General features: G+C 53.3%; 11 protein-coding genes across 11 annotated transcripts; 6 read left to right on the top strand and 5 right to left on the bottom strand.

The window, feature by feature from the left end:
• Positions 1 to 80: 80 nt before the first annotated feature.
• Positions 81 to 1,539, top strand: N7482_005741 (Zn(II)2Cys6 transcription factor; the record flags this gene model as incomplete). Its single annotated transcript, XM_056687866.1, has 5 exons — positions 81 to 301; positions 365 to 641; positions 697 to 791; positions 862 to 1,411; positions 1,492 to 1,539. 5 exons carry the CDS (start codon positions 81 to 83, stop codon positions 1,537 to 1,539), a joined length of 1,191 nt encoding a protein of 396 aa, XP_056543421.1.
• A 23-nt stretch (positions 1,540 to 1,562) lies between these two features.
• N7482_005740 (uncharacterized protein) lies at positions 1,563 to 2,559 on the top strand (the record flags this gene model as incomplete). The annotated part of the gene is made up of 3 exons (XM_056687865.1): positions 1,563 to 1,611; positions 1,671 to 1,952; positions 2,012 to 2,559. 3 exons carry the CDS (start codon positions 1,563 to 1,565, stop codon positions 2,557 to 2,559), a joined length of 879 nt encoding a protein of 292 aa, XP_056543420.1.
• A 679-nt stretch (positions 2,560 to 3,238) lies between these two features.
• N7482_005739 (putative MFS multidrug transporter) lies at positions 3,239 to 5,166 on the top strand (the record flags this gene model as incomplete). The annotated part of the gene is made up of 7 exons (XM_056687864.1): positions 3,239 to 3,260; positions 3,312 to 3,472; positions 3,540 to 3,953; positions 4,022 to 4,151; positions 4,208 to 4,450; positions 4,503 to 4,550; positions 4,610 to 5,166. 7 exons carry the CDS (start codon positions 3,239 to 3,241, stop codon positions 5,164 to 5,166), a joined length of 1,575 nt encoding a protein of 524 aa, XP_056543419.1.
• Positions 5,167 to 6,085: 919 nt separating this feature from the next.
• Positions 6,086 to 7,305, top strand: N7482_005738 (ankyrin repeat domain-containing protein; the record flags this gene model as incomplete). Its single annotated transcript, XM_056687863.1, has 2 exons — positions 6,086 to 6,237; positions 6,345 to 7,305. The coding sequence occupies 2 exons, from the start codon at positions 6,086 to 6,088 to the stop codon at positions 7,303 to 7,305; spliced, it is 1,113 nt and encodes a 370-aa protein (XP_056543418.1).
• A 1,122-nt stretch (positions 7,306 to 8,427) lies between these two features.
• On the top strand, positions 8,428 to 9,805 carry N7482_005737 (uncharacterized protein; the record flags this gene model as incomplete). The annotated part of the gene is made up of 4 exons (XM_056687862.1): positions 8,428 to 8,598; positions 8,655 to 8,856; positions 8,975 to 9,331; positions 9,402 to 9,805. The coding sequence occupies 4 exons, from the start codon at positions 8,428 to 8,430 to the stop codon at positions 9,803 to 9,805; spliced, it is 1,134 nt and encodes a 377-aa protein (XP_056543417.1).
• A 970-nt stretch (positions 9,806 to 10,775) lies between these two features.
• N7482_005736 (uncharacterized protein) lies at positions 10,776 to 11,237 on the top strand (the record flags this gene model as incomplete). The annotated part of the gene is made up of 2 exons (XM_056687861.1): positions 10,776 to 10,853; positions 10,962 to 11,237. The coding sequence occupies 2 exons, from the start codon at positions 10,776 to 10,778 to the stop codon at positions 11,235 to 11,237; spliced, it is 354 nt and encodes a 117-aa protein (XP_056543416.1).
• Positions 11,238 to 11,425: 188 nt separating this feature from the next.
• Positions 11,426 to 13,549, bottom strand: N7482_005735 (Zn(II)2Cys6 transcription factor; the record flags this gene model as incomplete). Its single annotated transcript, XM_056687860.1, has 1 exon — positions 11,426 to 13,549. The coding sequence occupies one exon, from the start codon at positions 13,547 to 13,549 to the stop codon at positions 11,426 to 11,428; it is 2,124 nt and encodes a 707-aa protein (XP_056543415.1).
• A 798-nt stretch (positions 13,550 to 14,347) lies between these two features.
• On the bottom strand, positions 14,348 to 15,513 carry N7482_005734 (uncharacterized protein; the record flags this gene model as incomplete). The annotated part of the gene is made up of 2 exons (XM_056687859.1): positions 14,348 to 14,905; positions 14,962 to 15,513. The coding sequence occupies 2 exons, from the start codon at positions 15,511 to 15,513 to the stop codon at positions 14,348 to 14,350; spliced, it is 1,110 nt and encodes a 369-aa protein (XP_056543414.1).
• A 35-nt stretch (positions 15,514 to 15,548) lies between these two features.
• Positions 15,549 to 16,067, bottom strand: N7482_005733 (uncharacterized protein; the record flags this gene model as incomplete). The annotated part of the gene is made up of 1 exon (XM_056687858.1): positions 15,549 to 16,067. One exon carries the CDS (start codon positions 16,065 to 16,067, stop codon positions 15,549 to 15,551), a length of 519 nt encoding a protein of 172 aa, XP_056543413.1.
• Positions 16,068 to 17,103: 1,036 nt separating this feature from the next.
• N7482_005732 (uncharacterized protein) lies at positions 17,104 to 17,564 on the bottom strand (the record flags this gene model as incomplete). The annotated part of the gene is made up of 2 exons (XM_056687857.1): positions 17,104 to 17,158; positions 17,218 to 17,564. The coding sequence occupies 2 exons, from the start codon at positions 17,562 to 17,564 to the stop codon at positions 17,104 to 17,106; spliced, it is 402 nt and encodes a 133-aa protein (XP_056543412.1).
• A 938-nt stretch (positions 17,565 to 18,502) lies between these two features.
• On the bottom strand, positions 18,503 to 20,085 carry N7482_005731 (putative nucleoside hydrolase; the record flags this gene model as incomplete). Its single annotated transcript, XM_056687856.1, has 6 exons — positions 18,503 to 19,132; positions 19,192 to 19,491; positions 19,555 to 19,589; positions 19,649 to 19,818; positions 19,890 to 19,993; positions 20,050 to 20,085. The coding sequence occupies 6 exons, from the start codon at positions 20,083 to 20,085 to the stop codon at positions 18,503 to 18,505; spliced, it is 1,275 nt and encodes a 424-aa protein (XP_056543411.1).
• Positions 20,086 to 22,656: the final 2,571 nt, after the last annotated feature.

The raw sequence follows: 22,656 nt of genomic DNA, 5'->3' as shown, positions 1-22,656 counted from the left end.
GAGAGAGAGGAAGCCAAGAGAAATAACTATCTGTTCGAAACCAGCCGCAGAATTTTCTATGAGCACAGGCCTCAGCAGTTATGAGCGAGCGAGGTTCGGAGATTGTCTTTCGGGCGGAGAACATTCCGATCCGCTTCTTCAAAGCATGCCGGTGGTGTCGCCGGCAGAAGATGCGCTGTGATGCGCGCACCCAAGTCCCATGTTTTCGTTGTCGTTCTACTGGTCGGGACTGCATTCTCGACCCTATCGAAGACACTAGACGGCACAGTGACCGTCGGAGGAAGACCGCGACACCTACGCGGTAAGATCCATCGACTGAGCCATGAAAAGCCGTCCTCTCTAGAACACAGCTAATGGTGTTTAGATATAGCGGCTCGGCAGTAGATTCCCCGCTTGATCAGCGGAGTGGGCTTCATACGCCTGTATCAAGGGAGCAAGAGTATTCTCCCATTGCTGGAGGTGATACTACGTTTGATGCCTCAATTGATTCAATGCCAGATTCATCGGCCTTCAGAGATCTGCGAAGGCCCCAGACAACTGATCATCATGGACCTGAGTCGCAGCATTTGAGTCCCAATGATATGATTGCTCCGGTCTCAGCGGTTCACTCCATGTCTGTGAACCTGCTCGACAATAATCATGTGGGTCTAAGAAAAAGCGAAAAATGCCCATTCTTCGACTGACTGGTTTTAAAAGATCTTCATGGATAATTCATCCAAGGGCGATGGAAGAGGTGATATCATTGCTCGTGGTATCGTGAGCGAAGAAAATGCTAGGATCATGTACGAAAGGTACGGAAGGAATCATCCGACAAACAGTTCCGAACATTGTGAAAATCGGCCTCTAATCCAGCCCTGACAGATTCATTGGTGGAAGCAAGAATTTTCTACCCCTATTTGATCCAATTCGTGATACATTCGACTCCGTCCGATCACGTTCCTTATTCTGTTTTACAGTGATCATTTATCTTGCGAGTCGGGCCGTGATGGACTTGCGCGGCGACACACATATGCAGCGCGTATTGCAAGACGAATCACAGAGACTCGCCGAAGATAGTTTTTTTGAGCGTCCCACTAAACTTGAAACTGTCCAGGGAATGATACTCCTTGCCGCTTACTCTGAAAAGACATGGTTCTCCACCGCACTCATCTTGCGCACTGCTTTGGACTCCGGGCTGGAAAAGTCCCTAGATACACTGTTATCCCAAGAGAATCTACCTCGCAGTTCACTCTCCGCCTCTATGGCGGACCGCCAGCTAGTCTGGGAGACGCGAACCTGGCTCATCAGCTTCACTCTGGAACTAGATGTAGCATCTGGGACCGGTCGCAAGTCGCGCATTGGCGAGGTCGATGTCATAAAGCTGCGGAAATTTCTTGACTATCCTCTTTCCCTGCCTTGTGATATGCGAACAGTGTGCATTATTGAGTTGCATCAACTTCGAGGTTCGCGCCCGCTTCTCCATTATCGGTATCTTGGCTAATTTCAGACAAGGTCATTCGCGCATCGTTATTGAGAACTCAGATTCTATTCGGGAAATAGTGTCAACGGAGTTACCCGCCATCATGTTCAAACTGCAAAATTGGTGGACCACATGGGATGAGATTCACAGTAGTAAGCTGTTTACCCCTGTCAGAATCGGAGCGGATATTTTTATTGACATGGGACGAAAGATAACGGCTTCCACGCTGGCGCCTTCCAACGGAGCAGCCTGAAACTCATGCTGCTTTATGCAAGAATCTTTGTGCTATGCGCCTCTTTAGCACGTATTCAGAAGCTGCAACCCGGTTCCTCGAATTTTGAATCGGAAGAAATCGATCAAAATGGCATGGGTTTATGGCAATCTCTGGTCACCACCGTCATGGATCAAATGGCTTTTCTAATTGCCGAGCCATCATACCGCTGTCAGTTCCCATGGGCCCCGACCTATCCTGCCTTGACGGTTGCCTTTGTTGGTAAGTTTATGCTCTATTTCGTAGCGCCCATTTTCTTGCACATGCTTACCCCTTCTTAGCTACGTTCGCACTTCGAATCGCTCGTTGGCGTCCTAATTTGATCGATCAGAACCTTCTTCTAGATAGAGCCGAAAGGATATGCGACTTTTTGAAGCAACCACCCTATCCTGATATTCACCGCACTGTCTCCATCTTTGTGAATTATGCTCGCGCTCTCATTGCTAGTCAGCGGCCGCATAGCAATGACCGGCCACATAATGACAGCACTGAGGAACACAACGTATCCGAACAAGAAGATGGGCCCGTGCCTTCTTACAGGGGTCCAGACAGTCCTATGCAGAATGCCCCTCCTTTGGCACCACCCTTTGAAGATCCTCGGTACCGAGCCGGCACGGCAATCTCCAGTGACAAAGATTCAAACGTGGTCCCAATGGCAAGTGGTGATGCAGCAGCAGCAACAACCAGACCGCCTCTTCCAAGGTTACCTGACACGATGGATGCGCCTACCTGGACGATGTCTAATTCCATCGCTGATTCGTTTGGTCTTTTTGAAGAAGGCCAAAACGACATTTTTGACTTTCTGCCCATGATGCCCTCTTTGCCATAATAATAGAATTTTTCATAGAATAATACCCACCGAGAACTGACTTAGCCTCCACAGGATTGCAGTGTTTTTTAAGCCCTCTGTTTTCATGCCGATCTGTAGGAGTAGGTCCACAACTGGGAGTCCTCGTGGGCGAGATCAAGGAACTGATGGGTAGCAATAAAGCCTTGGGCCGCAGAATTGTGGCTACCTGCCACAATTCACAGGAAGTCGCACGCTAATGACCAAAAACCGTCAAAAACTTGGCCGAAAAAACGCAATGATCGGAGATCTAGGCGTCGGAGGCAGCCCTCAACCAAAGCGGGTCCTGCTCGGCGCCGTACACAAAATGCCCCCCTAAAACCCGGTCCCGGTCCGGCCCCGACCCACCCGGGCAGGATTCGAACTATAGCGGACACATTATTGGTGAGTTGAATGGACTCAAACATAATAGCTTGGAAAATAACGCACGGCCGTGGGGATCTAGACATTGTGACTCAGGGTTTTCTATGAATTTTCTGGGCTCCACCGGTTGCAGTGAGTGACCAAAATTCTCTTATATAGGGCTGGATCTCTTGCTTTGCGGAAGGTTTTAGATGCAAGACATGGCCTCTGAAGATTTCTCTACTTCTCCTGTATCTGATTTCTTTTCCTGTTACCCACTATTTCAATGGATTCAAGTTGTTCATTCATATCACGAACGATGGGTCTCCTCTCTTCTTCAAGTGCGATAAAACTCTGCATGTTTTCCGGACAACGCCTCTAACTGCTTCTAGACAAGAAGCCTAGCTTTAACGAGAAGACTATTTCGAATTCGATCAAACCCACAACGAGTGCCAGAAAAGATGAAAATTATACTCTAGTTGATTTGTCTTCTGAAGAAACGCTGGTCGAGTTCTCGGAAGACTCTACTGCAGACCCAACCAACTGGCCTCTTGTAAGCTTGATCAAGTTGGTGGTTGACGCACTTGGAGAGCCTCGAGTACTGACTTCTATGACAATAGAAAAAGAAAATATATAATGCAGTTGTGGGACTAATTGTCGTGCTCAACAGTGGCGTGTCTTCTTCTCTGCCGAGCAATGCAGTCCCCACCATCATGCAAGACTTTGGCCTCTCAGGCGGTGGCCAAAAGGTCTTACCAACCGCTATCTTCCTAATTGGATACTGCATTGGGCCGCTGGTTTGGAGTCCTTTGAGCGAGACAATTGGAAGGAAACCCATTCTTTTCGGGACTTTTAGCGTCTTTGTTCTTGGAACGCTTGGCTGTGCCCTTGCCCCAAATTGGACAGCTCTACTGATCTTTCGTATGATCTGTGGTACCATGGCTGCTGCCCCCCAGACTGTTTCTGGTGGTGTATATGCAGATATGTTCTCAGACATGCGGAGTCGTGGCCGAGCGATGGCCTTGTACATGTCGGTATGTTACCACAAAGCAATTGATTGCCTTTGATGCCCCAGCGCTAATCTCTTCAATTTCTTTCAAAGGCTTCGAGCTTTGGCCCAATCATCGGACCCATCATATCTGGATGCTCTGTTCAGTATGGCTGGAGGTGGACCTTCCGGATCGACTTGATTATTAGTTGCCTTACTTGGACCGCCCTTTTGTTTCTGTCTGGTAGGTGGCACTGCTGCCCGCTCTTTGGTAAACATAGCTAATAACTACTGCTACAGAAACATTTGCACCTGTTCTGCTTAAGAAGCAGGCCAGAAGGCTGCGAAAGGAGTCAGGATGTGACCGCTATCTTGCACCGCACGAGTTGAAGTCGGACACAGCCTTTACACTGGCACAGATCGTCACGCGGCCACTCACAATGCTTGTATTTGAGCCTATCATTCTATTTACAGCCATTTACGTCTCCCTTGCCTGGAGCATGGTATTCTTCTACTTCCAGGCCTATCCGATCATCTTCGAGGGTATGTTTTCACTCAATTCCCAATTGAGAAAAGCGAAACTAATATCACCCAGGGACGTACGGCTTCACTGTCGCGATGACCTCGCTCACATACCTTCCAAGTAAGCCCACACTTTAATTTTCATCCCGTGTTCCTGATCGAGACACTAATTATCAACAGTGGGTGTTGGCGCTGCATCATCCTGTCTTTTTGCTCTATCATGGGACATGATCTACCAAAAAGCCAAAACGCGCGGGAAGCGTTGGGCCTCCAGCCCGGAGTGGCATCGGCTTCCACTGTCATGCATAGCTGGTCCTCTCTTAGCTATCAGCATGTTCTGGCTGGCCTGGTCGGCGAGACCAAGTATCCACTGGATCGCGCCAGTGCTCTCAGGATTCATCTTTGGACTCGCATACCAGACAACGTTCATTTCACTCCTCACCTACGTCACCGACGCATATAAAATCTATTCTGCGAGCGCATTGGCATCATCGGTCATTATGCGTAGTATTGCAGGCGCACTATTCCCTCTCGCAGCGGATCCGCTTTATGCAAAGCTCGGGGTCTCGTGGGCTACCTCGATCCTGGGGTTTGCCAGCATGGTCTGCATTCCTATTCCTCTTGCATTGCTGTATTATGGCCCGTGGATCCGGAAGCGAAGTCCCTTTTGTCAGCGGCTGTTGGAGGAGGACATGAACAAGGCATCAAGCGGCACAAGAACGCCCGAGAATGCGTGAGATATGGTATGCCGGTGATCTTGTGGAGAACACGAGCGGCTTTCTTAAAATTTCCATTTGTGCGAGCATTTTCGGTTGCATACGACACTGGCGTTTTCGAGCATTGCGGTTAGAAACTACTCAGCATCTTACTACATTTAATTTTTAGTCTCGAACTACCTTGTCATCAAATTTATTGCATCTCAATCTCTTCAATTGTCTTGCGGTCCGGTTCGTCTGACAATGGGTACTGTGGCTAACCATAGTCCCTGTGTAGCTAAGCGAGTAAGCTGATGTCTTGAACTGTAGGTCAATGCTAGTGGTGAGAGTTCTTACTAGTGGTTGAGATTCGCTAGGAGCTAATCCAATGTTGTTCCCAGAGCCCCCATCCTCCCATCCCGCCTTTAGGGGGTCCAAACCGAAGAAGATGCTTTGTTCAAGACTTCGGGCTTGCTGGTAAGATGGGCGAGACACAACCTGAGGCAGGGGAAGTACTAACTTGAGGCGAGTAAATATTCTTGTTTTTAAATTCCCAGTTCGCCGGGCAGAAAGTCTGGCACGTGAGAACTGAGTCGAGATCTATTCCGATACAGAATCAGTCACTCAGTCACGAACGATCTAAATGGTGCCGAATCCGTGAAAATCAAGATCACTCCTACCGTCCAAAACAGCTCGGTTCGAGACTACTGGTCATTGAATTCATCACCTACTATAACGCCGCATCTTCATGGCAACATCTTCTTGTAATTACTGCAAATTTAAGAGTGTCACCGGGATGCTTATTTATATTGGCTTGGAATCGTTGCATGGGGTGGATTAGGGGGCCATTGATTCGCTCGTCCATACTGAATCGCCCCCACCTCTCCTCAACTTCAGGTTCAAAACACCCCCCCCCCCTCCTTAATGGAAAGCAGCTGACGGCGTTCGTTCGTCCATCGGAATGTCTCTTCTCGGCCTACAGACTGAAATTCTGCTGCTAATCGCTCAGGATTTGGATCTCCGGGGTTTGAACACCCTCCTCCAAAGCCACTCTGTTCTCTACTCCTCCCTCAACCGTTATCTCTACGCCTACAATGTGAAGCATGGTAAAGGGTCCGCTTTGTATTGGGCGGCGAATCGCGGCTCACAAGGAACCCTCCAGCGACTCCTTGACTCTGGGGCGAAGGTATGCTGGGAGTCGCGCTATTGGTCTCGCACAGGCCTTTCCCGAGAGCAAAACATCTCCGGTATCGAAAACTGCGCCGCTCATCCAAACCCTCGGAAAGGCATCCCATCTCGAATGCTGCCAAAAACGGCCACACTGCGATTGTGACCAGATTACTGGACTGTGGGCTCAATGTCAATTACAAGAGTCGTTTCGGTCGGAGCCCGCTCGCATTGGCAGCGCGCGGCGGGCACTTCGACACGGTCAAGATGCTTGTGAGCCGCGGCGCCTGTCTGCTTTCTGTTGACTTGGATGGTCAACGACCCATCGCGTATGCGGCACGGCAGGGGCACAACGCCATCGCGGACTATCTCCTTGAACGGTTGCGCAGTCGGTACCCGCGTCTCTACTTGACTGCCGAAGCCGACATCCAGATCATGCTACAACACGCTGCGTGGCGGGGAGACGAGGCGCGAGCTAAATATCTCCTGTCCAAGGAAGGCGCTGAGATAGACTTCCAGTTGCCATTTGAAAGCTGGTCCCCATTATGTGCGGTCGTCCAGGGCGCTCCTCTTACTATGATAAAGCTTCTGCTGGAGAACGGAGCTAACCCCAATGCCCGGGAATCGCCCAAACGGATCGGAAATCCCGGTCGCGCTAGGACCCCAATGCGATTGGCCATCCAACACGAGGACAGTTGCGAACTCATTTCACTATTACTCCAGCATGGAGCGAACGCTGGCCAAGACAGTGATTTAGTTCTGGCTGCTGCGGCTGCAGCAGGAAAGGCGGATGAGTTCCGCGTATTAGTGGAGCACGGTGCTGATATCGACGACTCCAAACAACAAGCGTCTTTCATGCGAGCAGCCCTTCGGTCCAACTGTAGGCCTATTGCGGATATGCTGGTTGAAATCGGTGCAAACCCTAAACGTAGAGTTGGCTGCCGTCTGTACCGCCCGCGACGTCCGGAGCCAGGGTCCATGAGGACATCGAGCGGCTCATTCGTGCTGCGCTGATCGAGGCCGATTTTGCTAGGATGTATGGCAGTGACACTTGACGTGGACTGTTCTACCAGCTAATGAAACCGCACATTGAACGGGTTTGCACGTTCGCTTTCGTATTAGCCCCCTCAAGATAGTCCGCGGTCTCCCTCTGCTTGATCGATCGATCAAGCCTTTTTCCCATCGCAATCGTCGGTCACTTTCATAACCGATCTTTTTAGAAGGAGGCGACAAAGGAACGACACGAGAATGACCGTGTTTCTCTCGCGGCTTCTATTCCCTTTGTGGACTAGTGTTGATGCCTTATAAGCCTGGCGCCTTCCGGATGGATGGGGCTTCGGTGGTTCGGGCGCCCTCGGCCGCATGTGCAGTCCATGGCGTCATGAAAGGATAGAAAAAGAAAAGTCTTTCTGATGGAGATTGGTTCGGCTGGAAAATAGCCCTATAAAATAGAACCATCGGGGTTTCGGTCGAACGAGGGGGGCGATTGCTCCGCTCGAAAGCGGGAGGCGTCTGAGCTAGTGCCCAAGGGGAAAGAGCATGATGAAGATAGTTTCCGACAAATATGCCCTCCAGGGAAAGGTGGCAATAGTTGACGATACTTCGCGAGAAGGTTTGAGTTGGGGAGACTTAATCTTGAGATTCCGCACGATCATCACTGCATGGGCCTCTTTCCCCGGTCCCATATTTCCCGGCCGATCGGGCATAGGGAAATGCTTAGTTTGGTCGCGGCAATCTTTCGGTCTCTGGGGTCGCTTAAAAATCGGAAGCCTGCCCAGTTATGGCTAGATCCAATCAGACCTGAACCAGGCACGGAGAAGTGACGCGCCATTTTTCCGCCGAGATGGCAATTCGCCACGAGCAGAGGGCCAGTATGGCGAACACCGCGAAACTTTATGGATCTGGCCAGGCCATTCGGCGGTTCTGACTCCACTTAGTCGGCCAGACCTACTACTTTGATGTCCCAGCACTGGACTGATCACACTCAGCCTTGGATCATCTCGCGGTGCTCATACTCCACTGGGCAAAACCCCGAGCCCCGAGAACCTTCTACATTCATCATGGCATGGATGCGAGGCGAGGAGCATCTAAATATGACTATCGTCCCAGCCCGTCTTCGACCCCCATCTTGCCGTCATGGGCCTGCATGACCACTACCCAGCATATGGAGGCCGTGGCCCGGGGGATCTACGATTGGGTCTCGGCCTGGGGTCCGTAGCCACCATCTTCATGATGTTGCGTGTCTACGTCCGGCTTCGAGTCAACAAGTTCGGGACCACGGCATTGATTTTGTCTCTCGCGGCTTGGGTATGAGCTCCTCGCGCTGATACTATTTCCAGGGGCCCTCTGACTGATAGACGCAGCTGCTCACTACCATCACCCAATCGTTTGCCGTGATTTCGATTCTCCACGGCCTGGGAAACAAGATCGCCATTGTGGAAGAAGTCGGTGCATTGCGCAATTACCTTCTCTTCACATGGATCACGGTCTTCTTTTTCAATCTGGCAATTCCGACTGGCAAGGTTGCCGTGGCCGCATTCTTGATTGAGATGAATGCGCATGGCAGTATGTGTCCCCTTTCCCCACATTCCCTACCCCCGGGGTATCCAGGCAGGATACTCTAGAAAGCGGGGAGTACGGGACGATATCAATCCCAGGTCTAACACCGATGTCCCTTTCCAAGACCCCAAGATCCGTCGTAGTCTGATCGCCGTCGCCGTGCTGAACATTGTCCTCAACATCCCGCAAGTCGTCCTCGCCTGGTTCCAATGCAGTCCCCCCAACGCGCTCTGGGATCCCGCGCGACAAGACCAATGTGATCACCGGGCAAGTGTACGCTACACCTACTTCGCGGGTGCTGTGGCGGCCCTCTCGGATTTCTACCTGGCCATCATCCCGGCGACCATGTTGGCCCCGCTGCGGATTGATCGCAAGCTGAAATGGGGCCTCAGCTTCCTGATGGGCTGTGGTGTCTTCGCTGGTGTCGCAGCCATCGTTCGCACATGGGCAGCTAGCTTCATTTTGGGTGACGACCCGTCCTGTAAGTGACCTTTAGCATTCCCCGGTGCGCAAGCCAATTGCAAGGACTAATACGACGACACACCAATTAGACGGGGTCGGCATTCTGTTCCGCTGGGGCGAAGTAGAAGAATGGGTCGTTCTCATCACCATGTCGATTCCACCAGTCTGGCCGCTGTTCCGACCCTTCACCCACCGATTCATCAATTCCAACGGACCGTCTCGAAGCCTGCCTCCTTACAGAGGATACAACCAGGATCCCTCCTCGAAGGGCGATCTGGCCTCCGCCACTGCAGGTCCGGTCATTACGACCACCATTTCGATTTCGTCTACCAAGGATGTGTCGGCCGCAGCTGAGCCCACCCACCCGTCATCTTCTGCAGGTTCTATCTCCAGATATGAAGGCGAAGAACCAGAGGCACCTCATACAGTCCTTAGTCACACTGGTGGTCCAGAGGGTTGGGTAGAAATGGCTCACTACAAGAACCAGCCCTAGTGAGACTATCAGTGTGATTAGTCTTTCATCTATTCCTTACAAAAGAATTTTTAATTATAAATCATATAGAATGATCTTTCAAACAAATCCTTTACTGAGATTGTCAGATCATCCTTTTTCTCGAACGAAGAAAGAAGCATATCAAACCATCGATTAGCTAGCAGAAAACGTGACGGGACGTAGCGCAATCGTCCTGGAGTGTTGTATAGTCCTCTAGCGGTCGAGTTTAACCGCAATGAGGATTCAGATGTATAATTTCTGAATGCGCAATGGATGCAATCAAACAAAGACAAAGCTCACCAAAACGCAAGACATAAGCCTGTCAAACTCCCGTGTCATAGTAGATGCAGCACACGGGAGGCACGTGCTTCTTATAATGACATCTTAGTCTCGACTGCATCTCCATTGACCGTGCTCTCATCTACCAGTCTAGGTCAGCTTTATGATAATATCGACCCCTAGTACGTTGTCCTCGGTGGCTCATTCCTGCACGTCTTCGGCCTCATGATGGCATCTATCTCGAAAGACTACTTATCAGGCGCTTCTTTCTCAAGGCGTTTGCAGCGCTATGGGAGTCTGCGCAATTTTTCAACCCACAATCTGGATAGTTGTGGCCTCCGGGCATGCCCCGGAAAAAGCGCGGCGGTCGTGTCGATACAGATAAGCCCTGCCAACATATTATATTCCACGAGGGATATGAACCAGCTAAGCAGCGAAGAGAATACAAAAACCAGCCATGCTCGTATCTCTTGGCCCATTTGGTCCAAGTGTCTAATCAGCAGCACGCGTTCCGCGGGGCGGAGGCTGAGGCTTAGCGCCTGTCAGCAGCACGTACCGTCAGCGTTATTCGAAAGACAGCAGTCCGGCACCATATTGCGATCTTCCATCTCTTTTCATCCTTAATACTAGGCGCATCACCATCCAGCAACATCACCACTCTGTTAGAGCATCATAACTCAGTGAAGTCACCATGGGAGCCTCAACTACGGACGAAGTCGCCCCCGCCTACGAGGAAGTCTTCAGGCAACCATCAACCCGTCCAGCAGGGGTACGTGATGTCGATTGTTTCTGATTTTTACAGCGAGAAATCATCTTCCATGCTCTTTACTCTCGATGGTTTCCCACGGATCCCGCGCTCACGATGACTATAAAACAGTACACCCGCGTCGCTTTCGACGATGCTGAAGAGCTTGACCTCGAGCGCGATTCTCACCAGCACGACGCCTCCCTCAGCGCCGAGCTGGGGCAACCCAATACCGACGGCAAGCCTCACACACACTGCGAGGAATGTGATCGCCAGTTGGATCGACGGGAGAGACGAAAGAGCAAGGAGCATTGTTGTACGATGCTCGCGCGGACGTTCATGTCGATCACGCTGTTCCTGGTGATCTTTGGGATTGTTGCTGTGCTTTCGACGACGAGGAGCCATTAGGTTGGGAAGCTATGTTTTTTCATTTCCCTCCGCGATCTATGGGATGCAGCTGTATTCCTCAAGTCCCTCTAGACTGTCTCAGGATCGTCTTGTAAGAGAGCATCGAAGTTGCGCTTCAGAATAATTGAATCCCAAGGTCATCAGTCAGTAGGGTATAACAACGTAGCTACCATTCAACCATCCAGAATTCAAGAATTCCCGCCCTCATGTCCCAGAATCGCAATGCTCTGCGCCAGATAATTCCAATCCGGAAAATCCAGCCAATTCAGATCCCAGTTGTTCATATCAAGCAGTGCCTCGGTGCTATGCACAACCCCCTCATCTATCGCACCAGCCGCGGTCCCAGTCCCCGTCCCAGTTCCAGTTCCAGTCCCAGCAGCACCGCCCATACTCGCAACAGCAGCGGTGCCAGCAGCTCTGTCGGCACCGCCCTCTGGGAACACTGGCACCCTCTGCTCCGGTACCGCCTGCGCCTGCCTACACTGCCACGCCTTAGCCCTCAACCCCGCCAGCAAGGGCCACTTGGGCCCCAGATCCGGCCACGAGGGATCATTCTCCGCAAGCTCGAAATGTCGATTGACATCGCGCCATGCACGCTCCACATGCGGGCCGCTCGGGTCCACGCACAAATGCCACAAGATATAGGTGAGTAGGTGATATTGTGTATAGGTGGAAGTAAGCCAGCGCGTGCCGCAGAGCAGGCCATCGCAGTACATTTCAAGCCCGAGCTCGAGGGCGTGGCACGCGCTAGCGAGCAGGGCCTGAGAGGCGTCATAGTCGGCGGAGGGCACTGCGGTGCCGCGGACTTGGAGGGCCTTTTGGCGCATGTGCACCTCCACCTTGGACAGGAGCACTTGCGCGACCATCACGCCTTGGCGCTGGATGGGGATGTCCATGTCTGCGTGCTGGAGGTAGCGGTCGTGTAGGCGGGCTTTGAGGTCGGAGATGAGCTCGTCGGCGTAGGAGCCGTCGGGGGAGGACGTGGTGGTGCGGGCGATGGCTACCCACATGCGGTTTATTTCGGATATGATTAGGATGAAGGTCATTTCGGTCCAGCGGGGGAGCGATTGAGCGGCGGTGGTCATGGTCTCGGTGAGGTGCTGATCGTCTATGTTTGTGGGAAGGTCGGTATCGGCGCCGAAGTCTTGCTCTGAGACTGTTATGCCGTGATCTTCGGCCATGCGGGCGTCGGTCGTGTACAGAATCCACCAGAGGCGGCGCCGGAGTTCACATTCGAGCGGGGGGAGCTTGAAGTGTTTGCCGTCGCGGTGGAGCCCGATGGATTGCGCGGCGCGGATGGTGAGGCCGCGGAGGGTGAAGCCAGAGCGGCCGCTGTTTGTGTAGCGGAGACATGTCTGGGAGATATTGTTAGACGAACATTGGAGCTTGTGGGAGAACTGGGCTGGGCCGGGCTGGAAAATGCTCACGAGGTATATTGCCATTGCCTGCAGCGACGTCACAGTGGGAGAGTCTAGAAACGAGGAGTGGTGCATTGCCAGCTCCAGGCCCTGCTGATATCGCCGCAGATCGCCACGGGTCTCCTCGTTGGCAGGATCATCCGACACAAGAGCCGTCGTGCCAGCAAAGAAGATAGCAAAGAGCAGGCAGTGCACATCCGGCCGCACAGCATCAGGCCGACTAATGGCCGTGAAAATGCGCGGCATGGTCGTTGGAACATGAATCACCTTTAGCACAGGGTCAACCCGGCTCAAGAATGTCTGCCAGAGCAGCATAGCCTGCCAGCGAGTGGGATACAGCGCTCTGAAATCCGCCTGGAGCAAGACTGGATTGGTGATGATCCCGTCGACCTTGAGCGGTGGCGGTTTCCTGGAGATCGGGTTTTCCGTACTAGGAGATCTCATGGCGGCCTGCAGGTCTTTCTCTTTTTCGAGTACTCTCGACAGCAGCGGTTCATCAATATAGCACCCATCCTTCACCAGAAACCCATGGTGCGCCTCTTCATCTCCGGCCGGCCGGCTACTCGGAGCTGCAACAGACTGACTCGACGACAACGAGACGGGGCCATTCTGCGTACTCGAGCCCGTCAGAGCCTGAATGATCTCCCCCGCTGCACCCGCCATCGTACTACTGGCCAGCGTGGTAATCGAGCGCTCCAGCTGCTCCAACCGCGCCACGACATCCGTCACCGTAGTCTTCGGCGGCCGGCGCTTGGCCCGCCTCGGACCAGGGTATTGACAAGTCGCGTTAAGGCGCACGCATTTGTTGCACGGGATGCCCTTGTCACAACGGACCTTGCGCTCATGGCAGCGCAGGCACGAGCGCTCGACGTTGTAGCGGCGGATATGATCCATATCCCGTCTCGAAATGGAAGCTCGGTCATTCAGCGACTGGCCACCGCGAGGGCGGGAGACGCGGGGCAATATAAGCGGAGTGCGACCTTCTGGCGTCGGACTTCGCGCTGATGGTTCATTTGCCCTCAGCCCGGTGGTTGAATTGGCGCATCTTCAGCTTTGGGGCCGACTGCTGCGACAAAGGCGCGCTCGGCCGTTCGGGGCTCGGAGTTTGGCGAATGGCCATGGGGATCCGCCGACGAGGCCAATGACGATGTGTGGAGTGCATGATGGTGGGTCGTGCAGGGTCTTTGCCGGGCCCGTCAAAAGCCATACAGAAGCCGGGGAAGTAGGCCTGAGACGAGGGTGGCAGGCGGCTTTCATTGATTCAGAGTTCGGGCCGGGGTCAAAAGTTGCAATAAAGACTAGAGGATCACCAGCCTTGCAGGTTACGTGAGGAAGGTGGGATTGGGCCCAAAACGTGTGAATCCTTTGGGGGTTCTCCGTATAGTTCCTAGTGCCTCGCCACCCCACGCGCCGATCATCCACCGCGCTATCTATACGCCAAACCTTGCTGTACTATGCAACCATTCAAAGCCGAGCCACCAGAACACAGAATAAGGAATTCTCATATCATCTCATGCCAACCCATTCCGTACATACAATAAGGACCAGGAACAGAATTCAACTCCCGCCCAGGATATAGTCGCTCACCCAAACCCGCACCAATTATACTCCGATGACCCAAAACGAGACGAAACCCTCCGGGTACCGCCCGCGAAAACATGAAAACAAAGAGCGCATTACACATAAGATCGATTATGAGATCAACAGATCCCGAACACTCATCCTTTTCCGCCGGTGCGCATCAGCGTGGGCCTTGCTCTCCGCCGATGGCGTCGCTAGGGCCGTGCTACTGGAGAAGTGCTCGCTGATCGAGTCCGCGGTGCCGCGGCGATCTTGCGTGAGCATCAGTAGCGCCGCCGAGGCTTCGTGATCGATGCCCTGGAATTCGTGCAGCTGGTCCATAGGCGATTGACTGGGTCCAAGAGCTGGGCTGGGGAGGATGGAGGGGGCATCGGGAAGAGTGTGCACGGAGGGCATCCGCGTGCGCGGGGAGAACGAAGGGGACGGGTGATAACTTTGGATGTTGGGAGGCAGGATCTCTGGAGATGCGGAGGCAGAAGCGGAGGCGGAGGAGTAATGTGTGGATGCGCGGGCACGCTGGGGAGGTTGCTGCATGATGATGTCGGTGCCTGCTTCGGCGATGAACTCCGGGGAGGTGGGAGATGGAGGTGCCGGGGTGTGGTGGGTACTACCGGCCGTCTTCAGGTCCTGGATACATTGTTCCAAGTAGTTGACATAGTCGATGCTGGCCTGTGAAATGGTGAGACGGATAGTCATTGTGTGGAGCAGGCGACACGAGATCATACCTGAAGAATGGCCAGCTTGTGCATCTCCTGGCCCCGGCAGGCGGGAATCATATCCTTCAACGTTCCAAACTCCTCATTCATTTTGGACCGGCGCCGGCGCTCGATCAGGCTGTGGGCGGTTTTGCGGGCGATTTTGCGGCCAGCCGCGCTGGTCGCGCTCGGCTGCTTCTTCTTGGATGTGGTGGCATTGGCCGTGGCTTCGGACGAGGCCTGAGCCGCGCCTTTCCCGCTCTCCCTGGACTTGGTCGGAGACTTGGATGCGGGCGACTTGGGCTTCATCTGGATGATCTTGCGAGTGCGAGTCGGTGGCGGCGGGAGATCGAAGTCTTCGAGCGGACGCTTGGTGGCGGTTCCCGACCGTGCGTGCTGAGTATTCCGACCCCGGGCCGCGAGCTCGGGCGATGTGGGCGAGGCCGGAACATAACTTGGGTCTGAATGGGAAGATCGTCGGCTCACCGAGTCGCCGCGGATGGGACCCAGAGCTGCCGGGGGCAGAGCGAATGTGTCGGATCCGTCGGCGGGCTGATCCTTGATAATCAGCTCACCAGACATGGCCGGTGTAGGCGGGAATCGGGAGTAAGACATGCTCAGGGGAGTGGAAGGAGCCAGAGGGGACAGGGGAGGGAAGGGAAGTTGGAGGAGAGAAGGGCAGTGCCGGCATGATTATAAGGCAGGTCCGGGTGTGATGGCCGTGATGGACGTCTCATGTTGCCGTCCCAGCAGTATACAACGGGGTGTCGCGTGCTTTGCACCCACGAGCCGCAATGGTGCCCGGTGATTGGCGGCGGCCCCCAGCTCGTGCCCCAGGGAACAACGCGCATTTGCTGGCGCTGCTCCCCCCAAGTGGGGGGCCCACCGAGCTTATCAGCAGGGGCCTTTCCGTTCCACAGTTGTTTGCTGTTCGAAGCGCCCACCCCCAGTGTTCGACTGCGGACTGAGTGCGCCGCGCCTTCACCACCACACGCCCACCGCCGTCCGCCCCTCCGTCCAGAGTGGTAGCCCAGCACGTGCGCCCTGGACTCGCCGGCAATCGCTGCACATGTGCTCTCCGCTCTCCCCTCCCAACTGTCTCCGAGCCATGATCGGCATTCACTTGCGTGGGACATACTTGGTGACCCATTGCATTCATCGTTTTTTTTCTCACCACGAGAATCCTTCCCCAACGGCACCGGGGATCAAGGCTCACATGTGAGGGTGGATCGGCAATCGAAGCCCCATCCCCCACGCTTGCAAAATCAGCCAATCAGAGCAATCTCACTTGCGCCTGCTGGAGGATCTCGGAATCCTGCCTGGCCGCCCCGTGCCCTCTCGAGGAAGATTCGACCAGAGAACGTAGTATCGTTGTTCCTCATCCACGTATGCGTGAGCGAATATCCACGATGAGGCGGTTTGTATCAATTGCGGGTCGCTCACGTGGTCATCTCGTGCTCATCCAACCCCCGATAGTAAGATGAATCAACACTCTCTCAAGTCCACTCTTGACATACGCGTTCCAGATTATGATGGTATAACTGGTGACTGGCATAGTTTCCGAGTCATGCTCCAGATGAATGCCCATAGTCCCAGCCCCAGACCGTCCTCCATTGAGTCTGTATACCATCCCGGGTGAAGCTCAACCAAGGCCTAGTCCGCAGAGAAGTGAGCATCGAATCTCGCATGGGAGCCTTGGCAAAATTCCAAATAAGGAGGGACCCCACGAGATTCTGCGCAGGAGAGGATACGGGTCGGTGTGCTGGCGATACTCGGACTTCGGGGGTTTGCTGTCTACTTTTGTTACCCTGAACGTCAAGCGTATGGTGCTGGGAGACCTTCGCAATGTTTTCAAGCACAATTTTGATGCTGGGTACGCGGGGGAAGTTCAGAGCGAAGCAAAGTACAAGGGTAGTGAGGCGTCCAAGACAGGTCGGGTTATGGACGGCAAGGGATATGAGAAAGCTTTTGCAGTAGTGCTTTGCGGGGACTATGTTCGTTATACTACTTCACCTCCAGGGCAAGGTATTATAGATATAATGCAAGTGGCCTTAGAGGCTATTACTGCATCGGAGATATGTCAACCCAATATCCCATATTGTCATTGTCCTTAAGATATTCTCTAGCTATTTACTACATAGAATTCACATAACTGTTCAACCCTCAATCTTTTTACTGGAAATCGTCCGGCCGGCATCGGTCGATGCAGCGCAGGTACGTCTGCCAGCTGTTTTGCAGTCAGTCTCTTTGCACCTTTCGCAAAGGTTCTCACTTTGAATTACTTACCAGAACTTATCATCGTCCGGCACGGCGATAGTGCATGTCTGCGCCTCCAACGAACACAGCTCATTGCAGTGATTGATGTGCTTCACGTGGTTGGGAAGTTTGGAAGAGTGCTTAGTTTTGGTCGAGTGGTGCGAGCTGACAGTGCCATTGCTCTTATGCGCAGTTCCAGTAGTCAAGGGCGTCGTCGTAGGAGTGCCGGTGGTGGTGGCGTTATAAACACCAGTCGAGTTGATGGGTATAAGGACCGCGTTGGGGTGGCGACGGTATGGCCCCATAAGCTTGGGCATCGCCGCTGCGGAGCTAGCCAGGCCCACCAAGCAGAGGCCGAGGATGCTTGTGAGCTGCATCGTGAAGGGATGTGGAAGATCAACTCAAGATGATCGAACTCAAGATGATCGATGATCGTTATGAACAGGCTCGGAGAATGGATCAGATGATGATCAAGGTTTCGAGAGCGAGATAAATTGCTATGGAGTTGAATCGGTCTACATAGGGTTTCGTTGCTTTATATAAGACGTCCTCGACTAAGCGTGGTTTCCCGGTGGCTGGTCTTTAATTCTCCAGGTGCCCACAAAAGCCTCCTGGATTGTGCGGTGTTGCAATTGGTGCAGCTGTATAGCAGCGGCGCGGAGGACCGGGTTACAGCATTCCACATTCCAACGGGGGGCGTGGGCGGGTTCTCCCAGCCATCGACCGTGAATGAGATATTCTGATATTTTACTTGAGTAGCTGTTATCAGAGATAGCTAGGCAAGGCCTCCATGCAATGATATGTGATTGAGTTCGTTATGCTATGGGGTCCCTCAAAGATGAAACGAAATAGTGGTGTATATAAGATGGGCACGACGGATTGACTTACATTCCAGACCTCATATCGCTCTATACTTTGGCCCAATCAGAATCAATCAGTTCCCGTCAAGCACGGAATGTGGCTTTGCGTACGTGCCGAGAAACACGCTTAAGCTTGTGGAACCCTTCTCGACATGACAGGGAGCGTTGACCAGATGCAGCACCCAGCCTCCCGAGCAGCATTGTCTGGCTAATGATTGGTCTCAATGTCTATCTTGGAAGTATATCCGAAGATAGGAATAGCAGCTCTCACATACCTTCAGTATGGGCTCCCACATACCCTGCTCTAGACAGTCACACCGGCACAAGTTACTCTAAGACATTAGCCATAGTGGAAGGGTAAAATCGGAACGCACAGTTTCTGTTAATTCAATTCATTCAACCAATCATCTTGATCTAATCTAAGTATAGAATGCTAATCAGAGATCACTCCTGTTCTAACCAAACAGCCTCTGAATGAGGATCGTTCCAAAGGTCGTCTCCGCGGGCGATTCATCCATCCGGTAAATACGATTACCAGCACGTTGACTCAGCCAAAGACCATGGTCATTCGAGCTCTCCTCGTCGCCCTCAATTGGATGCCGGTTCCTCCGGTCAATAATGCACATCCCACGCGTCCACTGACCCACTGTCTCGATACGGATGTCCTCCGGCGAGGTGGCCGAGGGGGCCCAATGCGGGTCTTCGGAGGTTAGGGCGTACCAGACGCAAACCGGATCATGCAGACTGAGCTGGGCATCATCACCAACATGGCCTGGATGCATCCTTTCCAGGGTCTTGAAGGCGTGCGCCATGAACACAGACACCCATTCAGCCAGGGGGGAGCCAGCCTCGAGGAGGGGTTTGACAGCGGCGCGGAACTCACCGCGGGATAGGTTGTGTCGCAGAGTGATATCTAGTGGGAAGAGGCGGAGAGTCAATTGACGACTCAGTTTGGCCGGGTATGGTGGGAGCAAGGAGCTCTTCGTAGGAGGCAGTGTCGAGTTAGGGTTGGGCGATGTTAGGGCAAACACCCGCGCGGCAGCAAAAGCATCTGCATAGGCGTTGAATTCGCCAACCGGAGTGACCTGCAGGTTTATTCGGTCAGTGACTGGATCGCATGTGGATTCATGTGCTGTTTACTGACATTACCGGGCTGGTGGACGGCGCCACCCATGACGACAACCTCCTTCACCCGCAGAAAGGTCTCCGGGTCTTCCGCAGATGCCAAAGCGAGGTTAGTGAGCGGACCGACTGCAACTAGGGTCACTGTGTCCGGCTCATTCTCGCGCAGCACCCGCAAGATCTCTTTATGAGCCGGGACTTTGGACGGAATGAACGAGTGGTCGTCGGGATCAGCGCCGGTCTGGACCGTCTTAATGCCATCGGCATCAATCGCCGGATCGAAGAGATGCTCCCAAGCTTGGCTAGCAGTGAGGTGCGGGTGCTATATCCAACAGTCAGTCGATGCAATGGTGCCAGGATTTGCGGTTGAAGTAAAATGCCATACACTAGCGTGGATGCCCCCCAGTCCATCCGTTCCGTCTGCGGGGTAGTTGTCAGAAACGTCCAGGGAATGGGATTATTAGCAGCAGAACACATACGGAAGTAATCAGCCATCATTTTCTGATCCTCTAATGGATCTTCGGCGCCAACGGCAACTACCGGACGGAAAGCACGCATGGCGCCGAAGCCTTCAGGCCGGCCTTTCTCGCGACGCCACTGGATCTCGCGCTCCAGGATGTGGAACATGGAGACCACATTGCGGAGACAGCTACACAAGGCAATCAGATATGTATGTATATGGGTATGTGTGTGTGCTTCTTGGGACTCGGGTAGTCTTACTTCTTGACCTCGATGTTACCAAAGGTCAACGAGATGAGTAGCACCTCGACATCTTCTGGCTGGGCGGACAGCGCCAGCAGCAGGGCGAGGATGTCATCAATGCCCTAAGAGTGTTAACGTCTTGAGCCCCACCGATCCGTGGAGATAGTGCAGGACCTACGGGATCGGTATCAATGATGATCTTCTTGCAGACCATGGTGGGATGTCGCGTTGAATCGGATGGTGGAAGTGGGAAGCTGCTTATCACCGCAGGAAGCCTCCCACTTTGTTATCGCCCATCTCCCCACTGCTTCCTCAGGCATCCATCCAACGCCAACCCTGGTTGACTAACTTACTAGGGTAACTAACTAACTAACTAGGGTAGTAGGTCAGATAGGATAATTACCTACCTACTCAAGTAACTAGCGGCTCTCGACGGAGGCCCAGTTTTCCTCGAGGTGTTATCACCTTGGCGCCTCATCCCCGCACAGAATTAGAAAGGAAGGAACAAACATGGATAACAATAACTATGCACGGTAGGGTTGTGCTCTGCAAGTCGGGTTTTAACCAAGTGGACATTCATGTTGGTATCGAGTAAAGTCTTCCTCGGAACCTTAGTGATGACCCAGTTTCCTTCATACCGGGTTGGGCAAAGCATTTGCCCTGGCAACGCAGGTATAAAGGCTGGTTCTATAGCTGCTCCATTTGCGTAACTTGGAGACAATTGTTCAAACATCCCCATTTCACGGTTCTAAGGGCTTAAGCTCCTGAGAATTGGCTCGTTCGTTCCAGATGCCAATGGTTCTTCAACCTTGAGTACCTGACTGCGAACCCTTCACAATTCAGATGCTGGAAAATGAACATCTCCAGCCGCGATCTGCTAAGGGCCATAAAGACGGTGGAGCGTTCTCGTCAATCACGATGCGATATTGGATATTGGATGCGTCCCAATTCCTCCGTTAGCTTAAAGACTAGGAGCTATACGAGAAGTGTTTCGGAAAAGCATTCGAGAGCAGTTTCGATAGGGCTATCGAGGTACAGGGGATATAAGCTTCCAGTGTCTTCTAGACTTGCAGGGCGATAAAAAGAACATATCTAGTATCATACACATTGTGGGGGTTGACCATGCCTGGTTACGAAAGCAATCAACTGCGATAAGTCTCATCAATCCAGAGACTTTGAGAGTTGCACCGCCGGATAGCCTTGTGTATATACCTCGGAGGAGAATGGCCGAGGTGGGGGCTCCTGTGCCTCAGAGATACTGAATTCTGTCGCGGCGGTATCTTGACGACGAAGGTATCTGGGGCACTCGGGTCCGGACTGCACGCGTGGATGAGATATATCTAGAATGTACATGTACTGTACATGCATTGATGCAGTCCATCGGCATCTTCCCGTGCCTCGTGGCAGGGGCGACAGGGCGGCTGCAAGGGGTGGCCCGGTCCCCTGCCGGATCGACGCGAAATCTTCTGGTGGGCAGGCACCATGGAACGGTGGAAGGAGAGTGGATGGAGAAACCGAGATGAAGGGAGGGTCTTGGGTCCTTGCAACCCCAGCACACGCTAGTCCGAGCCCATCCCCGGTACTCGATACAGCAGGTCCACAAGGTACACACGTACTGAGCAAGACCAGTGGGAAATGAGACAGCAACAGAGACGTGGCCTGTTCGCAGGCCCCGACTTTACAGCTCTCCACACCCGCATCTCAACTCGAGCTCCCAGGGCCAAGTCTGGTCGACTCTCGGCAGGCCCAGTTAAATTACTCCGTAGTGGGTTAGTCCCAGGCCACGAAAGGGAGGACTTTGGCCGTATTGAATGTTACCAGCGAGGTACTGGCAAAATACGTCCAGGCATACCTGCACGATTACGGAGTATAGATGCTCCCAGATATCGCTCGGGGAGGTAGTCCGGGACGCCGGAGCAATTGGAGACAGGTTCAGATCTAAGGCGATGCTGTTTCTCTTTTATTAAAGGAGTCGGCCAGAATTGACAAGCCTGAAGACCCCAACTTGATCCATCCAGCATTGGGAAGCGCGTGGTCCTGCCTCCACCTCCCGCACAGCGCCAATACGCCCCCGTGACGGCAAATACACGGCGGTATCGTACCGTCGGATGCTCAGCGTGTCCTTTTCTGTCTCGCTCCTGTTCTCCTGTCCTTCGCTCGACGTTCCTTTGGCGCTGTTTTCTTTCTCTTCTTCTTTTCCACCCTTCTTCGCTCCTTGTGCGGATCCGGTACCCATGCCATCTGCCCGCTGAGCACAGCTTCTTTACGTTGTATCTCTCCTCTTCGCCTCCGTCCGAGCGCAACCCACCCCCATCAAGCGTGAAGCGCCCCCGGACCCCCGTCCCAACGACGCCTCTGCATCTCTCATCGCAGGATCACCGTGAGTTCCGCGCGTGAGCTGTGTTCTCGTCGTAGTCCACTCGACCCTCGATCGCAGATTGCCGATCAATTCGTCTAGGCCCCGACAACTTCGATGTTTGACCGGGTCCTCTGAACCTCCCTCGATCCCTCAACACAATTCCCCTTTCCCCCACTCCCACCCCGTTAACGGTGTACGATCAATTCGCTGTATCATTGCGCGTGCCGAATTAGTTGTGCGCGTACACTACCGTCCTACCCTCCCCTGAAGCTTGTGACCCGCGCGGGCCACCGACTCTTCTTCGGTCCTCGACGGTTACGACTGAAAGGCTTCTCCTCAATCGTACGTTCTGAGCGCAATCCATATACTACCTGATATATGAAGCTGGCGGATGACGGACCATAATGCTGACCTCGATCATAGTCC

Source organism: Penicillium canariense (genome assembly GCF_028826845.1).
Source record: "Penicillium canariense strain IBT 26290 chromosome Unknown utg000003l_segment0_segment0, whole genome shotgun sequence".
Taxonomy (NCBI): Eukaryota; Fungi; Ascomycota; class Eurotiomycetes; order Eurotiales; family Aspergillaceae; genus Penicillium; species Penicillium canariense.
Note: the sequence above shows the minus strand (reverse complement) of the source record. Positions and strands in the feature narration are given on the sequence as shown.